The sequence below is a fragment of the Neophocaena asiaeorientalis genome, unplaced genomic scaffold (assembly GCF_003031525.2).
Source record: "Neophocaena asiaeorientalis asiaeorientalis breed wild unplaced genomic scaffold, Neophocaena_asiaeorientalis_V1.1 scaffold594, whole genome shotgun sequence".
NCBI lineage: Eukaryota > Metazoa > Chordata > Mammalia > Artiodactyla > Phocoenidae > Neophocaena > Neophocaena asiaeorientalis.
Genome location: NW_020175066.1, coordinates 2,026,076 through 2,045,771, shown reverse-complemented (window position 1 = coordinate 2,045,771; position 19,696 = coordinate 2,026,076). Strand labels below are relative to the sequence as shown.

Sequence of the window (19,696 nt, the reverse complement as noted above, 5' to 3'; positions counted from 1 at the left end):
GATGATAAATGCTTACAGACAACTTCCCTTACTCGCTGGTCCCAGTCCCAGTTTAACTGACACCCCCGGAGATTTGCAAAAAAATACAACGATGTTTCTTTGAAAGAATATCATCTCTCTGGATGCAAGAAAAAGATAAGAAGTTCTACATGCATTCAGTTCATCAGTATTTCCCAGCTTATGGAACTCTTCAGGGAGGGATTCCTTTTATGCATTCCCTGTGAAACAGAAGTTTCCTGTGCCTTTAAAACCTGTCTTGTGTTATAGTGTACAATAAATCTGACATATGATGTTGTTTTTTTCTTCCTTTGCTTTGTCTTTTGGAAGGATCTATTCCTATGAATTAGTAGTTTTAAGTCATCTTGCAGACTTTTCTTTTCTGAAAGCTTAGATATAGCCCTGTCATGAATAATTTTAAGTTTTAGTAATTTAAAAATTCTTTTTTCCAGAGTTTATACTCTTTTGGTGTCAAGAAACCCTGTTCTTGGAATCACAGTTATGCCTAAGTCTCTAGACCTAAATGTCAAGCATTTGCTGCACATTCCTTTCTCATAGTTGGAGATGAAGTCTGTGGGCAAAGAAGGAATTGACTCACACATCTGTTATTCTATCTGGGAACTTACTTGGTCACCCTAATGGTTATAATATATAAACTGAAATGAATAGTCTGAGAAAATAGGCATTTATATGAAAGTTTTGAGGGTATGTACAATTGATCTTTGCAATCAAAAATAGTAATGTTAAATGGTACAACGATAATCTTTTAAAAACAAAAACTTTAGGAAAGGATTAATGAGCTAAAAAAAAAAAAAAAGAATAAGAAAAACTAAGGCCTGGCTAGATTTTAAAATCAATACCGGGTGAAAAAAGCAAATTGCAGGATGATGTATTTAGTATGCTATAACTTATATAAAGATTTTACAGCATACTGAACAATATTGCTGGTTGTCTATGATACAAAGTCTAAAACCGTGGCTTGGAAGGACCCAGGCTAAATACGTCATAATATTTTCCTGGGGTGGTGGAGAAGAAAGGCAGGCAAGAGGGAGGGGCTTGAGGCTTGGGACCAGGAACAAAAGAGATTTTTAAGTTATGTTTTACTTCCATATATTAAAGGGATCTGAGGCCAACATGACCAAATAACATTTGTTAACTCTGGGGGCTGGACATTACTCTTTGGTCCTAAATATATTCAATTACCTTAAAATGAAAAAGTAACAAAAAGATTTTTCTACCTTCATTCTAAAGTTTCACACAAATGGGAGTAGCGGTGCACAGCCAATAGATACAACTCTTCTGTGGGTGTTTGTATCTTTGATAAACTGATGACTCTGACTGCTGCGTATCTTGCTGTAAGTCCTCCTAAACTAAGGACTTGTTCTAACAACTTGCAAATCAGTTATGTATATGTTAGTGTAACAAGTCTTGGCTGTGTTTCAGGAACAGGTGCCTTTTAAACAGGAAAATCTAATTGTGGTATTTGCCTCTGCCAATATCGCTTTCCTTTTAAAAGTGTTGCCCTAAATGATTCAAACGGATGGCATGCTTTCCATTTCTAAATAGCCCCAGGCATATAACTTATTCAGAGGATTTCTCGGCTGTAAAAGTGAGACTTCCCTCTGCTAAGAAGACTGTGTTGGAAAATATTTTCTCATTGCTTTTCATGTAGAATTGATGTTGGTTTGAAAATGAAAATTTTGATTCCTTGTCATGGTGAAAATAGGTGTAGCTGTAGAAAGCAACATCTTAAGGTTTCTGCAGCACAGAACTGCCTACTTATTCTGGACTCAATTCTAGCCTACTTGGCAGGCTGGACCATAGCTTAAAACTAGGAAATATACAAAGGGAACTTTGTCATTAGATGGTGTAAAATTTGGGCACTAAAGTTTCTTTCCTTCCAAACAAAGCCTCTAATTCTCACCCAGTTTACTCTTCCTTTACACTGGTTCACAAAACCTAAGATAGCTCTCTCGAACGTTAAATACAGTGAATTAGAAGTGGGCAGAGGGGCTGCTAAAAGAGTAGTTGGGGTGGTCCTTTTGATACAAGAAGTGAAGGTTCAGAGCATGATGGCAAGGGAGGAGGAAAATAACTTTATTAAGATAAAAGAAACAGGACTTCCCTGGTGGCGCAGTGGTTAAGAATCCGGCTGCCAATGCAGGGGACACGGGTTCGATCCCTGGTCCGGGAAGATCCCACATGCCGTGGAGCAACTAAGCCCATGCGCCACAACTACTGAAGCCCTCATGCCACAACTACTGAAGCCCACACTCCTAGAGCCCGTGCTCTGCAACAAGAGAAGCCATGACAATGAGAAGCCCGTGCACTGCAATGAAGAGTAGCCCCCGCTCGCTGCAACTAGAGAAAGCCCGCGCGCAGCAACAAAGACCCAACACAGCCAAAAATAAAAACAAATAAATAAATTAATTTTTAAAAAAAGATGAAAGAAACATAAAAAACAGATAGGATTCGTTTTGTAAAGATAAGGGGAATTCCTAGGCGGTCCAGTGATTAGGACTCTGTGCTTTCACTGCCGAGGGTCTGGATTCTATCCCTTGTTGAGGAACTAAGATCCCACAAGCCACAGGGCACAGGCAAAAAAGAAAAAAAAAAAAAAAACAACTATTAAAAAAATAAAGATAGGGATGATTTTCCTACAAACCTAAATAGCCCTACTACATTAGAGCATGTAATGGTGTTTGCTCTGGTAGTGCACAATAAGTATGGAATTAACTGACCAAGTTTTCACTAATTGTTCTCTTAGTCTTGATTCCAAGGGTCTTTACTACCTGAATGTGCTTACCATATGCTAAACTGTGTGCAGAGGATGAATTTCTGGGAAGTGTTGCAGGTTTTGCCTTTATGTTAAAATCTTAAAGGTCACAGTATTTCTTACTACATATTGTACTCTAAGAATCTCCAGTCTGGCAGCAAATGGAGTCCTATTCTAAAAACCATATGATTCCAACTTGTGCTTATAATTTGTTTTTAGTAAGAGTTAGCCAGTTTGTTTGAAGATATCAATTTCAGAATATATTCAGTATTCCCTAAAGTATAGGAGGTTGGCCCGAACTTGTACTGACCTTATGGCATTACTTAGAAGTTGATCCTTAAAAAAAAAAAAAAAACACCTAGATATACACTTACATACTTGCCATTCATTTACTTCATAAAAGTATGACATAGAAAAATGGTCTGGTTATTTGGGCTTTAGACAAGTATAAAAACTTCTCTGACTTATCTCTATAAAGTCTCTTATGCCATTTTCATAGATTGTAAATCACACTGTTTTCTTCTTTAGGGAGACAGTGTGTGGTCAAGTACAAAGGATACATTCCAAGTCAGACAGGCAGAGTTCAAATCTCAGCTCCTCCCTCACTGGCTGTGTGACCTTGATCAAGTTACTTACCCTCTTTGAGCCTTTGTTTCTTTTTTTGTAAAATTGGAAAAATCGCTCCCACTTCACAGGGTTGTTCTGGGGGTTCAATGAATTTGATGTGTAAATGAGAGATTCGTGGTGTACAGTGTGTAGGTCAGTGTGCCGTGGGTGCTTGTTCCCTTTCACTTTCTGTTGGAAACAGAAAAATTTGGATTAGAAAATTGCCACCTTCATTTTGGTTCTCAGTTGCCTCTTCTGTAACACTTATGATTTCATTGTTTGTTTATTGTTGGAAGATGCCAGAGTGCTAGGGAACATTGACGCAAAGTTCTAGTCACATCTGCTTGAAAACATTTGGCTCCCACTTCAGAACTGGAGGAAAATTATGATGGTTGGTTTAATAAATTTCTTCTGACTTTTTCACCTGAATTCTTCTAAAATTTGGCTCCAGCCTCGCTCTGGAGTAGATTTGAAACTTTTTCCTGTAGGAATTAAGACTGGGGCCCTCAGTGGGGGGCAGTCAGAGGGTCAGTTTAGAAATCATTTCCTTTATAGGAAGAGTGATCATTGTGTCTCCTCCCAGAATAACGTTTCATAGCTAACTATCTCTGAATTTTTCAAGGTCTTTTCAAGGTTTCTTCCTGAAACAAGTCTTTGGCCTCAAGATTCTATGATTAGTCTTGATTGGAGAATCATTATTATGGGGAGGCCACAGTGAGAAAAGGAAGGTTAGGTCCAGTATTTTTAAGTGAAAGCAAACTGAGTGTAGAGAGTTGTCTGCAGGCTGCTGAGAAGCCCTTTACTGTAAGTACCGTCATCTTTTAGCTTCAGTTCTGTTTCCATGGCAGCCGCTTGGTTGGTGGGTGCCCGGCTGAATGGTTTTACGGGAAGCTGAAAAACATTGCTATTCTAAGTAGCTTTCTTTTCTGTTGTAGAAAGGAGTCCTTCCCTGACTGCAGGCTAGCCAGCATTTACTGGGAACAAAGCAGGCTGTTTATGCTAACTGTATTCTTGGTAGAGGGTAAAGAAATGGGGAGAACCCCAGCCCCTGCCGACTGACCTGTGAAATTATTTTTCTGGTTGTTGTTTCTAGCATTTTGGAAGGACCAAGTGACTTATTTTATTTCTTTATTTCAGGTATGATTTCCCTGTTCATTTTAAACAGAACTTATATTCCAGAGATAGAACTGGTTAAAAAAAAAAAAGAAAAAAAAAAGAGTGGTGGTAGCAGTGGTAGTGGTGTGTGTCTGGGATAATGCTAGTTATGGTGAAGTCAATCTGCTGAATTTATAGCTTTCAAGGGCAGTGTATGGAAAAAAAAAAAGTGTCCCCTGCTAGCAGTAGAAACAGGAAGGTAATGGCTCAGGCAGTTATATTATTAGGCTTATCCTTTACTGTATATTAAAATTGTTCTTTGGATTTTTTAAATATTAAAAAAGTTATGTTTCTGTTTGTTTATATGATAGAAAAATTATGGTACAAGAGTCTATGGGGGGTTCAAAATGCAGTTCTCTTTTGGCAGTTTATGACTTGTAATGTGACCATTTCTTAGGAAAAAACCAAAGCAAGGGTATCGATGCAATTCCATTAAAAGCCTATATAATAATTTTAGTTTCAAATATAAGCCACTTACTGGATTTTCTTTCTGGAGCTCCTTCAAATGCTCTCTAGCAGTAAGCTAGAAAAAAATGTTGCTGCCTAACTACTCTTCTGTAGAGGCCACCTTTCAAAGCTGAACTCTGATAGTGAAAGCATTTGATTTCAACAGGAACTGTGGACGTTTGTTCTCTCTCTCTCTCCCTCTTTCTTTCCTATACACACACAGTTAAAATGAAAGAAAACCCATAAATTCCAACATGTATTTTTTTACTTCTGATATCCATCATGCCATTATTCCTTTGATAAAGTGCGATCCTTGCTCCAAAAGGTAGACATTTCAAAGGTGCTAAGGTTTTGGTTTTTTTTTTTGTGGTACGCGGGCCTCTCTCTGTTGTGGCCTCTCCCGTTGCGGAGCACAGGCTCCGGACGCGCAGGCTCAGCAGCCATGGCTCACGGACCCAGCCACTCCGCGGCATGTGGGAACTTCCCGGACCGGAGCACGAACCCATGTCCCCTGCATCAGCAGGCGGACTCTCAACCAGTGCACCACCAGGGAAGCCCCAGGTGCTAAGATTTTGACCCTGACTCTTAATTAGATAAGTTGGTGTTAGTTTAAACTAGTCTCTCACTGAGATCCAGTGATGTTTGTTTTGCATTTTTATCAGGTCTTGGAGATTTTCCATAAAATAGGCTTTGAAAGTATCTCAAGAGATCCTTATTTGATAGAACCCCAAGTAGTTTTGAATGGCACCAAATGGCAAGTTTAATTGCAAATGCTTTCCTCTACCAAGTAGTTGCAGTAGTAGAGTTCATAAGCAGTTTTTCTCAAATCACTCTAAAATCATGATGAGATTTAATTCCTGAAAGGGCTTACATGATCTAAGATGAGTATTTTAAGGTATCTGGAGCCAAAATTTGATTACCAAGTATTTGCTGAATACCTCCTATAGGGAGCTAAGGGTTTGACTGGTGTGGTCAAAGAGTTTATAGATTATGTTGGCATAGAAAACTAACATCATAAATCTGGGAACAAAGACTACCTTGCATGATAACAGGTTGATAAGAATTCATGCGAAGAGTGTGAGATAGAGCCTCTAGGGAGGGCTACCTGGAAGAAGAGGGACTCGGCATTTCATTAACTCCATAGAAATTTACTGAACAGATCCTACACGCTAGGTGCTATGTATTGATACTATGCTAGAATTCTAGTGGTGCCCAAGACAATGATCCTACACGTGTGGAACTCGCACTCTGGTAAGAGGTCCAGGCGCAAAAACCAGGCAATTGCCTCAATGATAGTATCTATGTTGGGCAAATTACAGAGTAAGTATTAAGGCAACACCTGGATTTGGAGGGCATGAAGATTGCGTTGACGACAAACTCTTTGAGGAAATGCGAAGCTGAAACGAACAGAAATAAATCCCAAATGGACATTGCTGTTTACCCACTTATAATAGTGTTCCTTTGTTTCTCTCACAGAAAAATGCACTTAACTTTTCTGAAAGCATTGTCCTAAAATATAAATAAGCTTTTCTTAGAAACTAAAATACTTAGACTATACAATTTTGTAGTAGGAAGTGATCTTAGAGAAATCCAGCCTGCTTTACTAACAACTCCTTTGTAACTCTGGAAAGGGTAAGAAACACAAGATTTCCAGAGTGCTAGGGGGGTCAGGAAATGGAGACCTTCTGTAGTTCAGAAAGCAAGTGTCCAGGGAGGATGACATCTCTGTGTCCTCCACCTTTTTTCTTTGGAGGAAAAGGTTTATTATGCTCCTAATACATGCATAGTATTTTTATCAGACCTCAAGCCCTTTGTTTCTGTATCCTTTGACAGAGACCAAAAAGAGAAAGAAAAAAAAAAGTGGTTGGGGCAATCTATTAAGAACTAGCACTGGAATTATGGCTGCCACCTTTTTACCCTGATCTAATTAATCTGTCGACTGAAGGATAGAAAAATTACTGTTTTTAAATGGCCCACATTCATTTGGAAAACTCAGATATGCTCCTGTAGATACATTATTTCTCAGTCTGATGTTTCCCCCTTAGAGCCTGCTGATGGCTTTCATTTTGTACCTTAGCAGAATTATTACTTTCCCCTCGTGTGTGTAGCTTGCTTTCGTAAGCCACAGAACATCCATTATTCGTGAGGAGCTTCTTGCATGGGAAAAATAATTTAGAAGCAAACCGTAAGAGGTCTTCTAAACTGATAGGCTTTTCCTCACCCTGTTAAGAATGACTTTGAGACATTATTCAAGGTATTGATACGTTTTTTTCTGAGTCAGGTTTAGTGACATGGCCCATAACTCAGTGTTAAATGCCAGTTTTAAAAATATATGATAGGGCTTCCCTGGTGGCGCAGTGATTGCGAGTCCGCCTGCCGATGCAGGGGACACGGGTTCGTGCCCCGGTCCGGGAAGATCCCACATGCCGCGGAGTGACTGGGCCCGTGAGCCATGGCCGGCGCGCCTGCGCGTCCGGAGCCTGTGCTCCGCAAGGGGAGAGGCCACAACAGTGAGAGGCCCGCATACCGCAAAAAGAAAAAAAAAATATATATATATATGATAAAAGGAGCAAACAGACCACCAGAGCTGAAGAACAAGAAATATGTTTAAAAAAACTATAAAAGGTAGAATTATCTAAGTGTCCAAACATATGAAATATTCTAAAGGTATTAAATATTTTATGGGATGCTGTTTTTCATCAGGTTATTTCTTTTGGGTGTTCTTCTATGACAGCATTCTCTTATTGTAACGTTTTGATGGTACTTACTACTATTCTTGTTCATCTCTACCACTAGACTGTGTGCTTCTTGTCTTTTGTTTATGCCTGGCATATAGTAGGGACATGATTCATGTTAGATTGAATGTACAGTAGTAAACTAATGTGGCTTCCATTGGTGAGAGAGTTATTTTAGCTTACATCAGACCCTGAGCATTTCATCAGATCTTTAAAAATATATATTTATTTATTTAGGCTGCACCGGGTCTTAGCTGCAGCTTGTGGGATCTTTAGTTGCGGCATGGGAGCGTGGAGTCTTACCCACTGGACCACCAGGGAGGTCCCTCAGATGTTTTACTTTGAAAAGTATCAACTGAGTTTGGGGCACTATGAAGAACAATTAAGTATGTGGTCCCATATGCTTGTGAAATTTAAGCATGCCAAGTAATGACTGCATTACATGGAGGCCTAGTATTACACAAATATAATTTTGGCATAAAATTAGACTGATATGCTTACAGTTCTGTCTTTATATTATCTAAAAATGTTGACATTTTTAGGTATAGCTTACATACATAGATATAAGCCAATGCTTTGCTTTGATTTATTACATTTAAGTGAATTCTTTTCCTCGTTTGTAATTCTTCTAGGGAGCTGTTGGGAGAAACATTTTTTAATATATGCATATAAACATTTATATATATTTTACATGTCATATGTATACCTATATGTGTTTATCGTATATTACATGAATCACATTTTTGTGTAGAATTTCTGGGAGCTTAAGATATCTTAATTTGGGAGGCAGTGATTTTTCCACAAGCGAAGACAATCAGTGGCAGCTTTCCAAGTTGTCAGTGATTTTTTTTCTCGGAACATATCTAATTTATTGAATTTGTAGGAAAGCACGTATTATTTTTTTGTGTATACTTAAAGAAAAGTTTATCCATTAAGTTAAATTTTTAAAAAAACATTTGAGGCCGTGAATTAATGAAGATGAAGAAATAACATGTACCAGCTCCTTTCACGTACTATCACATTTTTCCCTTAAAGACGAAATGAAACTGGTCTGCTGCCCGTTTTGTGGACAGAGAAATGAGCCTCCGAGAGGTTAAGTATCTCCTCAAGGTCCCACCTGTATGAAAGGGAGGAGGTGCAGCACGGTGGTCCTCTGCTCCCAGCAAAGCTTGTGCCGAGCCAGTGCTTCCTGCACGGACATCTGTAGTCTAAACAATACCATAAGTGAGTTATCCTATACAATGAAAGTAGAAACAGAACTGAAATCTGCTCATTCTTCTGTGCCTGTTAGTTTTTTAGCTCACCTTTAATCATACTCATCAGCTTGCATCTCTGCCTGCTGGCGTTCTGTTTCTAGCGTGTTTTAGGTTTACGGTTTAGTTAAACATAGTAATGACAGTGCATAACAGTCCGTGTTTACACTGTGAAAAATATGAACAGAGACTTGTATTTTAAATCAGCAGCAGCGGCGGGAGAGAAGTTCCCATTCATTCCTTATTTACTCATTATCGGTGGATTCTAGGTTTCTGCATCATCTGTGTTCCTATCGATTTTCTTCTCTTGACCGGTCAGGTGCAACCCCATGAAACGGTAACAATTCCAGCTTAAAAGGGTTTGATTTTTCTAAAACACTGTATCGGCTGGGTAGCTGCTTTCTAGTTTTAGAAGCAAGAATGTCTATTATGCAGGCTGTGGGACCCTGAATGCGCCCCTATTGCTGCCTGCAGGCATGTCATATTTCCCTCCCCATTCATTCTCCCCACAATCACAGGTTGCAATTCCACACCTTTTTTTTTCTCCACAAGTCTGCTGTACTTCCTCCTTCCCCCACCCCTGGCCCCTGCCTCACTTTGAGCTGATGACTTTGCTTCAAGCTTTCTCAGTGAAGCAGGAAGCAATCCACCAGCTCTCCCACCCCCACCACATGTCCCCACCTAGCAGCTTCCACCTGGTTCTCTTTATTGCCAAAGACTGACCATAGTCTCATGCAAGTCGAGCCCTTCCACCTGCACACTGATCCCATGCCCTCTCACAAAGGGATGCAGCTCTAGCAATTCCCTTTCATGCCTCACCATTTTTGTCCTACTACATCATTTCAACAGCATAGTAACTTGTGTTATCTCTCTCATCTTGAAAGCAAGCTCTCTTGACCATGGACTCCCTGCTTCCTTCTGTCGCCTCCCCACTCCTCTGCTCCACTTTTCCAGTCGCAGCTCCCTGAAAAAGTTGTCTGCATTCACTGTCTCCAGTTCTTCTCCTGTCCTCTGTTAAAGGTGCTGCAAGTAGACTTTCTTTTCAACCACTGCACCAAAACTACTTCTGATCTTCAGGACCAGCGATCTCCTTGTTGCTCAATTCAGTGGTCACTTCTCAGCCTTCATCTTACATGGCTCGTCAGTAACATTGACTCAGCTGATTACTCCTCCTCCTTGAAACACTTTCTTAGCTTGGTTTCCAGCAAACTACAAGCACTCGCTTTCCTTCCTCCCTCATTGACTGTTCCCTTTCAGTCTTCTTCGCTGTTTTTGCTTCTTCTCCCTGACCTTGTAAAGTTGCTGGGTTTCGGAGCTCAGGGCTTAGACCGCTTCCCTCTGTGCATTAATTGCTGTAATTGAGCTCAAGATTTTAAATACCATTCCTATGCTGGTGAGTCCCAAATTCATATCTCCAGGCTAGATCTCTCTCATGAAATTCAGATTTGTTTATATCCCACTTTCCACCCAACACCTCCACCTGGATGTTTAATAGGCATTTCGCAGTTCACATGCCAAATCTAAATTCGTGGACATCCTCTCCACCACCAACCTTGCCCATTACCTTGTACTCTTCCATGAGAGTTAATGGCAGGCCCATCCTTTTAGTGTCTCAAGCCACAAACCCTGAGCCATCACATTCTTCTCTCTTCTCTCAGGTCCCCATAGCCTTCTCATTCCATCCACTCCTGGCACAGGCCACTCTCATTGCCCGAGTAGCAATAGCCTCCAGCTACGCTGCCATCTGTCCTTGCCCTTTTGGAGTTTAGTCTGAGCGCCGTGTATCCTGTTCAAAGTAAGTCATGTTATGCGGTCCTCTGCTCCAAAGCCTCTAGTGGTTTCCCATCTCACCCAGAGGAAAGCCAAAGTCCTGACCGGCAGCTGACAAAGCCCTACCCCGTCTGCTTGCCTCCGTCACCTTGCTGACCTGCTCTCCTGCAATGACTGTTCCCCCTCTAACTGTGCTCCAGGACTGTTTCCCGTGACCATGCCAAGGCTTTTGAATATTCTCTTCTGTTTCCTGGAACACTGCCCTCCCACCTCCATCCCTAGACGTTCATGCAGCTTCTCCCTTACCTCTCTTAATATTTTGTTCAAATGTTACCTTTGCAGTGAAGCTGTTTAGTATTGCAGCACCCATGCCCTGCATTCACTATTCCCCATCCTTGTTTTCTTTCTCTGTAGCACTTATCACCTTTTGACATTGCATACATTTACTTATACATTTTTATCCTGTGTCAACTCACACTGTCTTCGTGAGGGCAAGGATTTCTTTCTTGCTCTGTTTTTTGTTGTTGTTTGTTTCGTTTTGTTTTATTGATATTTCTTGTAGCACCTAGCGTGGTGCCTGGCACATAAGTTCTCAATACAAATTTGTTGAATGAATGAAAACGGGAGTTGTTTAATATGTTATGAGGTATGTTGGTATCCTGAGTACATGTTAATAAAATAAAATTAGCCAAAATGCATGTTTGCTTATCTCAGTTTATCATTTATTTGTATGACACCTGTCATTTCTTGAGAGTAGTGGTGACTTATTTGAAGTAATCTGAACCCATTGCTAATTATGTAATTTGGTTAACTGTTTAACCAGATATGTACTTAGTGGCTAGAATCTGAATTAAAGGGATGCAGACATCTTATGCAAACCATGTTTGGAAAGCCAAACTTATACTGACAGGTGAAATCATTAAACAATTGGTTAGGAAGAACTATCCATAAACAGAACTGCTGGGGGAGGGGGAATAAACCACCTTTTGATCTGTTATATTCCTTAGACTTGATAAATACCTTTATTCCACATAATAAGCAACTTAATTATTTACTTTGACATTTATTCTACTCAAATACCAACTAATTTAGTGCCAGATGAAATGTTTCCTTGTAATAAAATCAACTAAAAATTAATTGACTTTTCAAACAGATATTCATACAGGTATATTTTAGAAAATTCAGTTGTCATTTTTTCATGCTAAATTGATTACAAAAACAAATGAAATGTTGATTTAAAAAAATGGATTAAACTTTGGCAGATGTCTGTTTTATTTGGCCAAGAAAGTAAAACTGGATTCAGTTCCATTTAAGAACCATTTATTAAATGTATGTGTGTAAAAAACAAAATAGTGGGAGATATGAGAGACATAAATGACTATAAAGCAAGGTGGAATGTGGTAAGAACTATAAAGGTAGAAAGGGACTTCCCTGGTGGTCCAGTGGTTAAGACTCTGCACTCCCACTGCAGGGGGCATGGGTTTTGACCCCTGGTTGGGGTTAGATCCTGCATGCTGTGCGGCTCGGCAAAAAAAAAAAAAAAAAAAAAAAAAGAGATAAAAGTAGAAAGATGAACTCTGGGATTCCACATAAGGGGAGGCACCATGGTGTTAAGTTTATTTATTTATTTATTTTAACTTTTTATCTTATATTGGACTATAGTTGATTAACAATGTTGTGATAGCTTCAGGTGTACAGCAAAGTGGTTGTTATACATGTACCTATTCTGTTTCAAATTATTTTCTCATTTAGTTGCATAATATTGAGCAGAGTTCCCTGTGCTATACAGTAGGTACTTTTTGGTTATCCATTTTAAATATAGCAGTGTGTACATGACACCATGGTGTTAAGTTTAAAGCAGAGATATAGATGTGGAGGACCTGTGTCTAAATTCCTGTGCTCGTGTTCACTACCTGTGTGGGGGCAGGTTGGTCACTCTAGATCCGTTTTCTTGTTTGTAAATGAGGAGTGATAATAGTATCAACCTCAGGGATGTTGTAGGGATTAATGAGGTAACACATATGCAACACAGAGAGACAATTCTGAGAGGTTAAGTGATGCCTAAATTCTGTAAGTCTTACATGAAGTGATGGTGGTGGAGATGGCAGTGGAGATTGCATCTGTGACACCACTCACCCCAGAGAAGTTACTCAGTGTCTGAGAACTCAATTCCAATAGGAGCAGCTCCATACCAAGCCACAGTTCACTCAACAGACATGTATTACGCATCCACCAAAGCCAGAATTCTCCTAGACCCTAGGGAATGATGAATCAGAAATATCATTGCCTACCTGGAGGTCACAGCACCAAAGAGAGGTCAGAAAGACCACTTCAGGCTGAGAAACAGCATGAGGAAAAAATATAGTAGTAAGAAGCAACACTGAAGTAGAAATTACTCAAATGTCCATTAACTGATGAATGACTAAACAAAATGGGGTATATATCCATACAACTGCATATTACTCAGCCACAGAAAGGAATGAAGTACTAATATGTGCTACAACACGTATGAACCTTAAAAACATGCTGAGTGAAAGAAGCCAGTTGCAGAATGCTACATATTGTATGATTTGATTTATGTAAAATGTCCAGAACAGGCAAATCCATAGAATCAGAAAGTAGATTATGGGTGCTTAGGAATGAGGAGATGGGGGCATGAGGAGTGAATGGTAATGGGCCTGGGGGTTTCTTTTTAGATGATGAAAATATTCTCAGATAGATTGTAGTGATGGTTGCAGAACTCTGAATATACCAAAAACTGTTGAATTCTGTGCTGAATTGTATGGTTTGTGAATCATGTTTCAATAACGCTGTTTAACAAAAAAGAAGCACCAGCACCATACAGGTAGGGAACCCAGAGAAGTCACGATGTGGCTGAGGAACAGGTGTGCAGACGAAATGGCAAAGACAAGGTTGGAGGCTCAGGCAGGGTCAGTCTCGTGTGCCCTGTGAAGGAGCATTTTCTTGTCAAGGAAGGAGGTCGGTGAGCACTGTGAATGGTGCAGGCACCCTGGCACCTTAAGAGACTGCATGTGCCCACGTGGTCTTCATTTATTTCCACACCTGTGAGAACAGTGATGACTGGAAGGAGGGGAGCAGTAAAGACTGGGGTTAGAAAGCCTGTTACTAGGCAGTGGCAGGCGCCCAGGCAAGAGAAAGTGAAAGCTGAACCAAGGAGTAGGGATAGAAATATTTGGGAGCCGTGTAGGAAGGAAAAATGATGTGTGAGGGATTGGTGAAGAAGGGAGGAAAGAATGACTCCCAGGATCCTAGCAAGGATGAAGGGGTATGTGTGATCGCCACCTGAGATGAAGAGAAACAGTTTTCACAGGAATGGTGAAAAATGTTATTCTTCTATTATGAACTGCAGGTTTGTGTCTCCCCAGAATTCATATCTTGGAGCCCTAATCCCCAGTGTTGATGCCGAAAGCTCGGCCTCTGTACACCGGCACCGAATCAAATCTCAGAGACAGAGTTTTGGGTGAAGTAGAAAAGAATAGCTTTATTGCTTTGCCAGGCAAAGGGGGACACAGTGGGGTCCTGCCCCGAAAAACTGTGTGTCCCCACCTGGGAGGATTTGATGCAGAGTTTTATAGCAGTAGTTCAAGGGTGGGGTTGCTGATAAGATCAGGGTGTGCAGGGCCTGTGCTTCTTTACTCTGATCTCGGTAATTTCTTGATGAGCTTCTCTGGTTCCTTTAATCTGGCCTCTGGTGGTTTTTTGAGTGCTCTTCCCTTGATTAGCATCTGTTCAGATCTGCCCTTTGGAACTCAGAGAAGGTCATGGAGGCTGGAGTCTGTTCCCTACAAACAAGATAATGAGGGATAGAAAGGCATCTGTGCCCAGGAGCCCTACAGGGTCCTGCTTGGTTTCATTGTGATGCTATTAAGAGGTGGGGCCTTTGGGAGGTAAGTAAGGTTGCATGAGGTTGTGAGGGTGGAGCCCCCATGATGGGATTAGTGCCCTTATAAGAAGAGACAGGAGAGAGCTGGCTCCCTCCTGTGTTGTCCCCCCCCTTCCATGTGATGAAACCAGGAAGAGGGTTCTCACCAGAACCCAACCATGCCGGCACCCTGATCTCAGACTTCCAGCCTCCAGAACTGTGAGAAATAAGTTTCTGTCATTTAAGCCACCCTGTCTATGGTAATTTGTTATAGCAGTCCAAACTGACTAAAACACGCCTTAAAAACACTGTGACCTGAGCTGAGTTTCAATGAAGTACAGAAGCTACATCTTGCTTGATGAGGGACTGGAGCAGTTTCCACGCCTGTTCCACTTATTGTGTATAGTTCACTATCTTCTCTCTAGAGCATTTTTTTCTAACTCTAGAGTGAGATTTTTTTTTTTTCAATAAAAAGCTAAATAGTGATCAGGAAGACTTAAGGAATTATTGAGGTTCTCAATCCTTTCAAGTACTAGAGCACTGATTTTTTTTTTTAAAATGCATTATTATTGGGAGAGGAGTACTTTGTTAAAAAGAAATCTTATCATACATCCCATTAAAAAACCAGGTAAAATTGGAGCCTGTTTATATCCAAAGTCCTGGAAGATGGTTCTTCTTGTCACCACCGGGATGAAGGGATGAATGTGCTCCCTGAGGTGGGTCCAGGTTCTGTGGGATCTGACACTGATACAGTATTGGGGAGGGCAGGGTGAAAAAAGAATATGAAATTAAGACTACATTTAGGTACAGGGCCTTGGAAGGGCCATCATTAGCTTCGTGGTAAGTCTTCCTCTGATCTTAATAATGGTGGTGGTGGTGAAGGTGAGTATTAGCACATTGAGTACCTATATGCCTGGCACCCATTCCAAGCGGTTTTCATATGCTAATCCTCAGGACAACCTAAGGTGCAAGGTACCAAAGGTACAGAGAGGTCATGCCCAAGGTGACACGGCTGGGACATGGAGTTGCTAGGAGAGAAGAAGGTAGACCAGTAAACTGGGAGCAGAGACCTCTCTGCCACCTGTTAATGGGAAACCTGGAATACATCACTGAGCCTCCTGTGGATGCCCTTGACTTCACCTGTAAACAGGAACTTTGATGCCAGCTAGGAGCCCCTCCTTTTGTTGTTCTGAGGTCGGTCAGGAGACATTGTGTGGAAGTGCTCTGTGGAGGGTGAAATGCTTGGAAATGTGTGCGATTAAATAGTTTTTCATTCTGACTCAGTATTATAGGTGAGGCTAGAAAATACATTTAATTTTGCTGACTTTTGTTTCACTTCTAATGTTTCTAATTTATTTCTTGGACATGATTTTTTTTTTTAGGTTACTTGCCTGCAAGACTTTTTTGGTGATGATGATGTTTTTATTGCGTGTGGACCTGAAAAATTCCGTTATGCCCAAGATGACTTTGTCCTGGATCACAGTGGTAAGGCAATTCATTGACCATCTTTGTAACCCTGAAATGGTGGCTTGGGATTCTCACTTGGTGCATGTTAAGTGGTCTGGTGTGTTGAAGAAAGATGGCATTGGCGGTACTCTTTTTGAATTAATGAAAGTAGAAAATAACTTGAAGGTATTTACCTAGTTGCAAAAAACAAAAAACCCTAATTCAAGTGAAATAGTTTTCATTTTTTAGCAAGTTGGTTCCATCTCTTTTTACTGCATTGTTTTGCCTCTGAAATGGATTTCCTACCTTCTTCCAGAATGGTGCCTGGCTATGCCACCTTAAATGTATGGATAGTGTTGAACCTGAAACAGTTCATTATACATTTTCCATGTCCATAAAGAGATACATAAAAGGATAGTAGGTTGTTAATAGTGATTATCTCAGGTTTCTTTTTATCTCATTGCTCTGTTCGCAACTTAGAAAAAAAATAGCATGCATTGTTTATATATGCAGGAAAAATAAAGCTATTTTCATTGATGGGATAAGAAAATCCCTTTCTCTTAATTTTAGCCAAAAAATGGAGTTTTCAACTATTTAGCAATAACCTCAGTGATTTCAGATGGTTTTGATCCTGGGAATATTGTTCTAATCTGTTGTCTGGAACTAATTTAAACCTGTTGCAGTATTAGTGATTATCTTAGCTGATAGTAAAGTCAACTTCATCTTTAAATGAGATAAAATCATACAGACATAACATTTCACAGAGAAGAGAGGGATGTTGGAGGTTCAGTCCCACTCTTTAATTTCACGAATGAGGAAAGTTGACTTTTCAAAAATTAAACTGGTGGGTAAACCCTTTCCAGTTGTAGTGGTTCCGACAGTCCAAAATTACAGAAACATACTACCAAATAAATATGGCGACCTGTAGACTTTTTAAAGTTCAAGATGATACATTCTGTGGTATCAAACTTCCTTGTGTAATTCTTTCCTGTTACACTATGTCACTTACCTTGGGGCGATTTATCTACTTTGTGCTTGGGGCTCATTCATCTACTCTTATCGTTTTTTTCCACTGCTGCCAAATTTCTTGGGGGTTTCTGTACTGTCTTATACTCTGTTGTAGTGGCCCTGCTTTAGATTTGTAATGCCACCGGAAAGTCCATAAAGAATTGCCAATGCTATCTATGCTAATGCTCTCCCTTGTTCTCATGGGTTGACTGAAAAACGTGCATTTACATATCATCTGTATTTTACATCTTTTTTTTTTTTTTTTTTTTTTTTTTTGGTTTCTGCAGGCCCGGCGGCCATGGCTCATGGGCCCAGCCGCTCCGGGGCACGAACCCATGTCCTCTGCATCGGCAGGCAGACTCAACCACTACGCCACCAGGGAAGCCCCTACCACTTTTTTGACTGTAGCTTAATTTCATTTCATAGTATTTCTTCGATGTCAATATGAGTCATTTTGAAAGCTGAGATGCTGAAACTCAATAATATTATACTCCAGGTTGTAAAGTTAATTTGGGTGGCAACAACAGCAATAAAACATTTATTGAGCACTTACTATATATGTACTAGGCATTGTCCTCAGGGCTTTACATGTATGTTGTAAATTTACCTAAGCTATTTGAATTGTTCATAGTTTTTTGTTGTTTTGGCTACCAAAGAACTCCAATAATTAGAAGTGGGTGAAAGCTACTGATTTCTTCCCTCTTGATTCCTACTTAACCTTCTGCAAACTGGGGATAGTAAAAGTGGCTTTTTCATAAAATTTGATGAGGATTAAATGAGTTCATATGTGTAAAGCAGTTGGAAGTGTGCCCATTACACAGTATGTGCTATCCCTGTTGTTGCTGTTGATGTTATTATTATATCACCACCATTAGGTCATGAAATTTTATGATGAAAGCAAGTCTCAGACGTAATTCTGCCACAAGTGCGTTTACTAGGAGTGATGCTGAAAACTCAGCCTCTGTGCACCGGTGCCGAATCAAATTACGGAGACAGAATTTTGGGTGAAGTAGAAAAGAACGGCTTTATTGCTTTGCCAGGCGGAGGGGGACCCAGTGGGCTCCTTCCCTGAAAAACTGTGTGTCCCTACCCAGGGGGATTTGGTGAGGAGTTTTATAGCAATGGTTCAAGGGCAGCGTTGCTGATAAGGATCAGGGTGTTGCGTGCAGGGTCTGCACTCCTTTAATCTGGTCTCACTAGTCTTCCAATGAATTTTTCTGGTTCCTTTAATCTGGCCTCAGGTGGTTTTCTCTGGAATGAAGATTGCTGACTTCTTCCATTTATTGAGGGTTTTCGTTCTGGAAAGAGCTCAAAGATATTGTTATGTGTATCCCTTGAGGGGGAACCAAGACCTTTTCCCAAGGCTGCGCTATTTTGTTTCTTGGCTGTTCCTCCCTTGTCTCTGCATCCCCTCCCTTCCCTGATTAGCAACTGTTTGAACCTGCCCTTTGGAACTCAGGGGAAGTCATGGAAGCTGGAGTCTATTCCCTCCAAGAAACGGGGAACATATCTCTGGATATATGTATATGTATGGTTGATTCGTTTTGTTATAAAGCAGAAGCTAACACACCATTGTGGGGCAATTATACTCCAATAAAGATGGAAAGAAAGAAAGAAAGAGAGAAGGAAGGAAGGAAGGAAAGAAGGAAGAAAGAAAAAGGAAGGAAGGAGGGAGGGAGGTGGGGGAGGGAGGGAGAGGGGGAAAGAAAGAAAGAAAGAAAAGAAAGAAACGGGGAACACAGAAAGGCTTCTGTGCCCAGGAGCCCCACAGGGTCCTGGTAGGGTTCAGGAGGCAAAGATTTTTTTTAAAAAAATCAGTTATTTAACTTGTGTTGTAATCTTGATGAGTCCCAGCTCTGTCCTTTTACACTGCTGACAACATCTTACGTTAAAAATCAGTTCAAAATCCATAGAATTCAGCTAAGCTGGTCTTAGTCAAGGAACAGAACCCTCCGTTCATGAGCTGGGTGCAGGACTGGCTCAGATTCCTACCCTGGGGGTAGTTCTGAAGTTCTGGTTATGGGCTTTCTAGATTTACCCATCCTGCTCGTAAGGGAGTGGCAGTGCCTTTAGGAAGTTCTCACTAACCCACACACCACTCTTTCCAGCAGTGGAGTACTTTCTAACATCCGTGCTGCTGATTAACTAAGCTGCTATTGCTGCAGCCCCCTCTGAGTAAGGTTCTGATTAGAGTCTTTCAGATGCTAACTCACCTCCCTGGTGTGTATTTTCCTGATTAGTGTACTTCCCTTGTTAATTTATTGCCCCTGGGGTATAGATGAAAACCAACCCCCATTTTAATCTTTCTGCGAAAATTGAAGTATTTTAATGTGAATTACAGACAATATGTTATCTAATTGAATCCTTATAAGAAGGCTGTGAAGCAGATTGATTTTCATCCCAGTTTCATAGGGGAAAAAACTGAGACGTAGAGCTAACCAAGGTCCACCAGTTAGCAAAGTCAAATCCATGATTCATCCCAAATCTGCATGACTCCAAAAACCAGGTTCTTAATTGTTCAAATTAGAAGTGATTATTTAAGCTGTTTAATTAGTTCTGGTTCTTTACATGCTAATTTATTTGGCAATTTATGGAAAGACCAAAGTTATTGTTTAAAGCT

The 19,696-nt window shown here is 40.5% G+C and overlaps 1 protein-coding gene across 3 annotated transcripts in view; it reads left to right on the top strand.

Moving 5' to 3' along the window:
* Positions 1–19,696, top strand: part of DCLK2 (doublecortin like kinase 2) — a 150,569-nt gene that overhangs the window by 73,941 nt on the left and 56,932 nt on the right. For all 3 annotated transcript variants that reach the window (XR_003005789.1, XR_003005788.1, XM_024764053.1), the window contains exon 3: positions 16,005–16,107. Coding sequence is in view for 1 of the 3 variants with exons in the window: in XM_024764053.1 (XP_024619821.1) it covers positions 16,005–16,107 (103 nt within the window). In the remaining 2 variants the exon portion in view is untranslated. The remainder of the gene's footprint in view (positions 1–16,004; positions 16,108–19,696) is intronic.